This window comes from Echiichthys vipera (genome assembly GCF_963691815.1).
Source record: "Echiichthys vipera genome assembly, chromosome: 11".
Taxonomy (NCBI): domain Eukaryota; kingdom Metazoa; phylum Chordata; class Actinopteri; order Perciformes; family Trachinidae; genus Echiichthys; species Echiichthys vipera.
The window spans coordinates 24,991,715-24,999,788 of record NC_139836.1 but is presented as its reverse complement, the minus strand read 5'-3'; the positions used below and the strand labels follow the sequence as shown (position 1 = coordinate 24,999,788).

The 8,074-nt window shown below is 43.3% G+C and overlaps 1 protein-coding gene across 2 annotated transcripts in view; it reads right to left on the bottom strand.

The window, feature by feature from the left end:
- Positions 1-559: 559 nt before the first annotated feature.
- Positions 560-8,074, bottom strand: part of slc8a1b (solute carrier family 8 member 1b) — a 134,151-nt gene continuing 126,636 nt past the window's right edge. For both annotated transcript variants that reach the window (XM_083922356.1, XM_083922355.1), the window contains exons 8-11: positions 7,659-7,844; positions 7,235-7,324; positions 1,323-1,426; positions 560-1,146 (exon numbers count right to left, since the gene is read on the bottom strand). In XM_083922356.1, coding sequence (XP_083778482.1) covers positions 874-1,146; positions 1,323-1,426; positions 7,235-7,324; positions 7,659-7,844 — 653 coding nt within the window. In that variant the 3' untranslated portion in view covers positions 560-873. The remainder of the gene's footprint in view (positions 1,147-1,322; positions 1,427-7,234; positions 7,325-7,658; positions 7,845-8,074) is intronic.

Below are 8,074 nucleotides of genomic sequence, written 5' to 3'. Positions count from 1 at the left end.
TTTCTACAAGCTCGGAGAGTGGGAGTCAAAAAGACCTTGAATACGAAAGCATATTCCATTTCATGTAGCAACAGCAAAACGAGAGCCGTTTTTTTTTCACAGTACTTGACCATCTTCCCGCAACACACAAGCACAGAAACACACAGTCACACACCCGCATGCACACAGTTTGTTGTCATTAAACAGTTGTGGCAATATATCCGGTTTCTTCTGATTGTGTTTTCAGTATTGTCTGGTCATGCATGTACATACTGAACAGTTATTGTGTCCTTTTCTGTCTCACTCAGGCCTGTTACTGTAGTTGGATTGGGGAGCAGCAGGGCTCCGAATGGAGGGGGATTAATGGGTTTGCTGTAGTTGACGCTACACAATATGAGCTGTGATAGTGTGTCGGTCTGTTTTAAGAGGGACTCATCTTCTTCATTTCTGTATGGCTGAACCAGCTGAGACACATTGTGAGTGTTTGGCGTTTAGTTATATCTATTTCAAATGGGGGTGGGTTTAAGACAACTCTATTGGCTTGGATTTATAGATCAAGACAATAAAACATATTCATTAGTTTATTCCTTCTTCCGCCTTTTTTCCATCTTCTGAGCCATCTCTCTAACTCCTATGATTTTCCTTTTTATCGTCGTCCTTCCATGTATCCGTATTTCCTTCCACTCTGTTTTTATATACTTTAATGCATCCTCCATTTCTTCATGTGTACATCCAACCATTCATCCGTCATTCAGTCGATTGCGTAAAGGGAGGGAGTGATAGATCAATGAGATAGCCATAATTTCCAAATCCATCCATTCCTCCACCTCCCCTTGGTTTCTTCCTCCATGTTCTCCTTCTGTCCCGCCCTTCCCTTCATTATCTCTTGTCATCTTAGAAGCCCTGGATGTGGCAGTAGGCCTCCAGTGAGGAGAAGAGGATGTAGAGGAGCCACAGGCTGACGAACATCATGGTTGTCAGGACCTTCGATGTCCGGGGCCCTCCCAGCTCTCCACCGATCTCTGGCCGCCGTCGGTACATTAGTGTGCCAACGGCGATAAAGGCAAAGATGGTGAAGAGTGTGACGGAAAAGGCTAGCTTGCCCGGATCCACCTTAAAGTCCTGCCCCTTGCTATTGTGGTATATGGCAGCGATGGACCACGCCACCTGTCAAGCATCAACAGAATCAAACTAAATAACGTGACTTTCTTTAACAGTGGAAGCAACAAAGAATAGCACTCACAAAATAGCATAAATGATTACAAACACATGATAGTAATCACTATTATGGCAGTGCAACAAGCACTGCTCAATCAATCAAACTTTAAATGAGCTGGACTCACCCCAATGCCCAGGAAAACATTGACAGCATTGGAGCCTGTCACGTTACCAATGGATGCGTCTGCATACTGATCTTGGGTGGCAGCGACCTTACTGGCAAAGGTATCTGGTTGGTGAAATAAAATGAGAGAGTGAAATAAGGACATGTGTTGCATTTTCTATCAACACACACTACTCAATGGATGCTTATCAAAAGTTCCTTGCTATACTGTAAGTATGGTGGGAACCACATCAGTTAACCATATAAGTGTCTGCTGTCTCTGCTAATATAAGATTATGTCATCTGCAAACAAGAAAGAGTTCTTCAACATGAAAAGAAAACAAGGTTGGACTAATACTGCAACCATGTTTTATACTTCTGTTTCCAGGTAAGTAACCAGTTTCCACGTATACCTTGATATCTAACCCTAACATTGTGCTCTTTGAGGGAGACGAATAAAGAGAGGGAGTCTGAATAAACACTCTTTGATTACTGATACTGATTACTGATTACTGATACTGATTACACACCGATTGAACCTGACCTCAACATTAAGTTATTTGTGATGTACACTCAGAAGAACTCAGTTACAGTGAACAATGCTCTTGTTAAATGCAGAACACTGACAATTAATAATACAGAATACTGTGCAAATCCTGTTTTCCACATTTAGACAGTGGACCTAAATTAGAAACCACAATCTTTAATCCCGTTAGAGTGTTCTGTCACTGGCAGCCAGGGCAGACTGGATTTGGTCCAAGATCAATAAGGCTGAATCTCAGTTTGCAGGGGCAAACTAATCTTGTTCTGACGGCTAATCAGCACTGCGCTGCTTAGTCCCCCCAAATTTTCCCCTGGTTTTAGCTTTGCCAAAGTACAGCAAAGGGTATCTACTTGTGGTACTGAAAGGAGCAGCGGAGACCTTGCCAAATCTCAACAATAGGCTCTTCGCTGAGAGCATAACGGCTGAGCAAGTATCCAAATGGTCAGTTAGCGCTCTTATCTCACGCTAATTTACTTGCCATCTTCTCTCTGTTAGCCATTCGTGTCCTTTCGCTTTTATCTGCCAGATACAGTGAAAGGAGAGGAAACGGAGAGAAAATCTCGAAGTGGCAGCCAAACTGGCAGTGGAAAAGAGGATGATGGGAGGTCTGGGAGAGGATGGAGGAGGCAATGGGCCAAAGAAAGTCCAGCAAAATGAAATCTCTCTGCACACCTTAAACATTCTGGGCTCAAGTGTGTGTGTGTGTGTGTGTGTGTGTGTGTGTGTGTGTGTGTGTGTGTGTGCGTATCAAGGTTCTATTCATGTGCGCCTGTCTTTGTGTGCAGTGCTCTCTGTGTGTTATGGATGACGCCATCTGGGACCAATCTGATGCCATGTCTCGACCAGCTGGTAAAGGCCTATGTATGTCTACGTGCATCAATTGGTCTTTGAGTGCTTTTATGTGTCTGATTGAGCGGGTGAGGGGGTGGGTGCCTACAGTACATGTGCGTTAGCTTTGTGTGTGTATGTGAAACAGGTTTCTTCTGCAGCTTCTTCAGTGAGTCTGCCTCCCTGGAGAGTTTTCTGCCCTTTTCCTCTCCCTTGCTGTCAATCAGCCAGTGTCTCCATCTTTCTCCTCGTTCTACCTCACCCTACATACTCTCTCTTCACCTCTCATTCCTGTCTCTTCTGTTCCCTTTCCCCTCTTGCTTCCTAAAATGGAAGGACCCATTGGGGGCATTTATAATCTCAATCTGGCAATGAGTCTGGATGTGGACATTTTTGCCTGCTGGTGCCGACAGAGTAAAGATCAGGGGTCATCATGCATATCTACAGGAAATGTCAAAGAAATCAGGATCAAGTAATATTGGGAGTGACTGATAATGATCCTGAGAGCAGTTTGATCAGTATTTGGGCTTCCGGAACAAGAAGTCAAGCAATTGGCCATTATTCTAATAACGGTTTTATTTGAGTTTGCAACTAATTATCATTTTGATTACTGGTGAATCAATAGAGTCAGTTGAACAAAGTAATTTTAGTGATCAATTTCAATCAACGAAAAGTTCAGCCATCCATGAGTAATTCGGAGTAGAACCGCTGCTCCTTTGCGTTGAAAGGAGCCAGTTAAGGTGCTTCGGGCATCTAATAAGGATACCCCCTGGGCGCCTCCCTAGGGAGGGTTCCAGGCACGTCCCGGTGGGAGGAGGCCTCGGGGAAGACCCAGGACTAGGTGGAGCGATTATATCTCCACACTGGCCTGGGAACGCCTCGGGATCCTCCAGTTAGAGCTGGTTAATGTGGCCTGCGAAAGGGAAGTTTGGGGTCCCCTGCTAAAGCTGCTGCCCCCGCGACCCGACCCCGGATAAGAGGTTGAAGATGAGATGAGATGAGACTATCTGAAGCCTCATTGTGTCTCTTCAACCTCCAGAGACCATGTTGGAAAGAAAGTCCATACTTTGCTTCATGAAAGTATGTATGAATCAGAACGTTTTAACCGTTATTTGTGTTTTAGTAGTGTTTTTTAATCTCTGAATAAGCAAATGTTTCATTATTCCTGAAAAAAAAAACATTATCATTCTGGTAATCTTTGCCAGAGTGTCTTAATTCTCTGTGGATCAGATGAAAAACGTGTATCTCCAACTCAAGCTAATTCTGTTCTTGTCTTCCCAAGACTTTAATGCCCCTTTAATGCCCTTGAGGTTTTGGGGCACTTTTACCATTACAAATTTCAAAAAGGTCAAACATTCTTTCCTCCCATGTCATTTACACAGCTGCAGTTTGCTTCTGTTTCTGCTTAAGTCTACATATAAAAGGTTATATTTCACCTTAAATACCATACTGATTAAATATTGTAATAATACATTGTCTTTAGATATTTTGTAACACTTATCGCACAGCAATAACAGTTGTTTATCCCATAGAGTCCCACAGGGCTTTTTCTTGTTTAAATGTAGATTTATTAAGTTTCAGAGGCCAACATGAAATGATGACACACTACCTTAAATATACTCTGGAGCTGGAAATTGATGAGGCTCAGAGGGTTTGCCTGAATCCCAAACCAACAGCACATTTTATTTTCTGGAGTTTCTAATTGTCTTTTAAAACCTCCACTGTGTATATTTATATAAATGTGTGTGTGTGTGTGTGTGTGTGTGTGTGTGTGTGTGTGTGTGTGTGTGGGGTGGGGGTGGTAGCCTTGCTAACTGTGATAAACGAGGTTAATCATCCTGGAGCCACAGCACAGGATAGGTTATATTAACTGCAATAACCACACAGAACTTGAGGTCTGTTTTTCTTTCTCCTCCTGTGTGTGTGTGTGTATGTGTGTGTCTGTGTGTGTGAAGGGGGGCCACATGAGATTCTGTTAATAAGGCTGAAAGTCACGAAAAGGCCGAAACACTTTGTTTCCAATTTGCAGCTCTACACCTTGTTCGTGCTTGTGCGTGTGCGTGTGTGTATTTCTGTAATTCTGTGCGTGAATGTGTTTGTCCATAAATGCAACCCTTAGCGAGTGTGTATTTCTGCTTGTGTGTTCAATTATTGCATTTTCTGTATGTACGCTTATATATTTATAAGTGTGTGTATGTGTGTGAAAAGTATATAATACATCACTTTATTCCCCCAATTCCCTAAATGGGAGGACAGAGACCACCTGAGCCTGACATGACAAATGGCCTTATGCTAATAACATATGGCGAACACAGGTGTGTGTGTGAGTTTGTGTGTGTGTGTGTGTGTGTGTGTGTGTGTGTGTGTGTGTGTGTGTGTGTGAGTGTATGTATAAACAAGAGGGTCAAATGTACCTCTAGATATAATACAGTATGTTGCAAGTATTTGAGTGTGTGTTAGTCTGTTCGTCAAAGTAATTGTAGTTGCACAGTTGCTGATAGGTCTGCGTGTTATACATCTAGCAGTCAATCATGTGCTATACGTCTGCATGTGTGTTCCGTGTATGTGTGCGTGGGTGTGTGCAGAGGCAGGATACCGGGGCCAAGGTTAAAACATATTTAGCCAGCCGGTGCAGTCGCGACTCATTCTTCACATTTAAGAGGATGATTCACGCAGCTGTCTGCAGACTGCACTGTTTCCTCTAACAGGCCTCCACACATACAGAAACACTGCAGAGACTGGGAACTGCTCTGGTTCAGTGATGCTAAAGACTCCCTCACCGTGATGGCGTTTTCTTTTTTTTTTTCTTTAGACGTTCAATAACTTCAAATACAGTAAGTATAACTTTTTTAAAGCTAGTCATTTCTTTATTTAACAAATAAATTGTCACGCCGCGGTGAGGTCTGTCATGTCTTTGGGTTTTTGTTCTTGTGCATTTCCGGTTTTATTTTGAAAGATAACGCTCCTCTCGTTCCAGGTCACTTGCCATTCCTCTTGTGTCACCGGTCTGACGCCATTCCCTGATTCCTGATTGTTTCCACCTGTGGTTCCCCTTCCCTCATGTGTATAAAGTCCGTGTCTTTCCCCCTGTTCGGTGCCAGATTATGTCGTACCGTGTGTCGAATGTATCCAGCGTTTTTTCCTACAGTCTTGTTCATGCCTCCGAGTTTATTTTTTCCATGTTCTGCTGATAGCATTTCTTGTTTTGTCAAAGTAAGTGTCTCATCTCATCTCATCTCATCTTCATCCGCTTATCCGGGGTCAGGTTGCGGGGGCAGCAGCTTTAGCAGGGGACCCCAAACTTCCCTTTCCCGGGCCACATTAAGCAGCTCTAACTGGGGGATCCTGAGGTGTTCCCAGGCCAGTGTGGAGATCTAATCTCTCCACCTGGTCCTGGGTCTTCCCCGAGGCCTCCTACCAGGTGGATGTGCCTGGAACACCTCCCTAGGGAGGCGCCCAGGGTTCATCCTTACTAGATGCCTGAAACCACCTCAACTGACTCCTTTTTAACGCAAAGGAGCAGCGGCTCTACTCCGAGTTCCTCACGGATGCTGAACTTCTCCCCCTCTCTCTAAGGGAGACTCCAGCCATCCTCCTGAGAAAACCCATTTCGGCCGCTTGTACCCGCGACCTCGTTCTTTTCGGTCATGTAGCGTTTTTGAATTCTCGTTTTTTTCCATTGTTTTTCCCTCCTGGTTGGAGCGTCCTTGTTTAATTAATTATTTGGTTCACTTTGCTTTCTGTTTTTTCTCCTGGACGGAGCGTCTTTATTTTGTACTTTGCTCTGTGCCACGTTTCTCGGCGTCAAGTTAATAAATTCAGTTTTGATCTTCAAACCTCCGCATCTGAGTCCTCATTCCTGCCTGGGCCTGACATAAATAAATAAATGTACTCATCCTCTATTGTTGTTTCCTCATAAATGGCTGCTTGCATGTACCTCCTAAAACCTAGTGCTTATTAAAGATCAAAGCTCACTAATAAGTAAATGTAAATTACCATAAACAACCACGCAAACTACTTTATTCCTGCCGCACTGCAGGTGCTACACTGTTTTGGTGTGAAAGTCGACTGTGCGGACTTTCCATATTTGAATTTCTTCTTTGTTTTGTTTTACTTGATTAGTCTACTGTTTAAAAGAGCACTTACTCGAATGAGGCCTTTATAAAACAGTCATCAACGCAGGAACACAGCACTTTGTTTTATTCTGCAGTATATTCACTGAAGGCAAGGCGAGTTTATTTATACAGCACCATTCAGATAAGAAATGAGAGGAATAAAGCTCCCACTAACACGAACTGAGGCAAGGAACTGAAAATGTCAAGGTAAACCCCCTGAACAGGGATCATCGATTAACACAAATCTGTTCCTAAATTGAAGACCTCGGGGTATTTAAGGCCATAGAGGCCTTACGAAGCGAAATGGCAAACGCAGAGAGAGAAAGGTGTTTGATTAAAGCTGGCGGTAAGTTTAATAGTAGGATATTTAAGATAATTAAAACAGCAGCAGGGATCAATATAAGAGCGGACATGTATATGAATGTGCTCACAAATACACAAACTCACCTGGTACAGAGGTTCCCAACGCAACAAATACTACTGCTGTGACTGAGTCTTTGAGGCCCACTGTGCAGCCAAAATGAGAGGCCAGGTCCCCTGTAATAATATAAAAGGAACATGATCGTCACCACTATGCTTTATACCACAGCGTTCTCAAATGTCAAATACTCTTTATATACAGATACAGGCCAAATCAAACTGAATGAAGATGAAAATACACATATTTTAACATGTTTTCTGTTTCATGACGCTGAAGTTAACATAAATTTAATGTAAAGAATCCACTCAGTAAATATTTCTAAACCTTAAATAACAAAATAAGTAATTCAATCATTTGCCTGTTATGGACTTTTAATACCTTTTAACTTTTATTCGCTTAAATATAACATCAGTTATGTCCGAACACGGGTCTTGTCGGCTGTAATCCTACCAATGACGGCGGTGAGCAGACCGATCATACAGATGGAGACGACGAAGCAGGCCCAGCCGTTCCAGTAGTCTGTGGGCGGGACGAAGGCGAACAGGACCTTCCAGAAGACGGTGAGGAAGTGCATGACGTAGTCGAAACATGACGGCAGCTTTTCCTCCCCGCACTCTTCGTCATCATCATCCTCTCCTGGGGGAGAAGGAGGGATGAGAAAGAGTGGTTAAAGAGGAGAGAGGCAGCATTTACAAGCTCACATGTGAAGGAGTTTTTGATCAAAACACTGATCATTTACAAGCACGAATCAACCCTCTACGGTAAATGGACTTGTACTTATATAGCGCCTTTCTAGTCTTCTGACTACTCAAGGCGCTTTCACAGTGTTTGTCACATTCACCCATTCACACAGACATTCACACTGA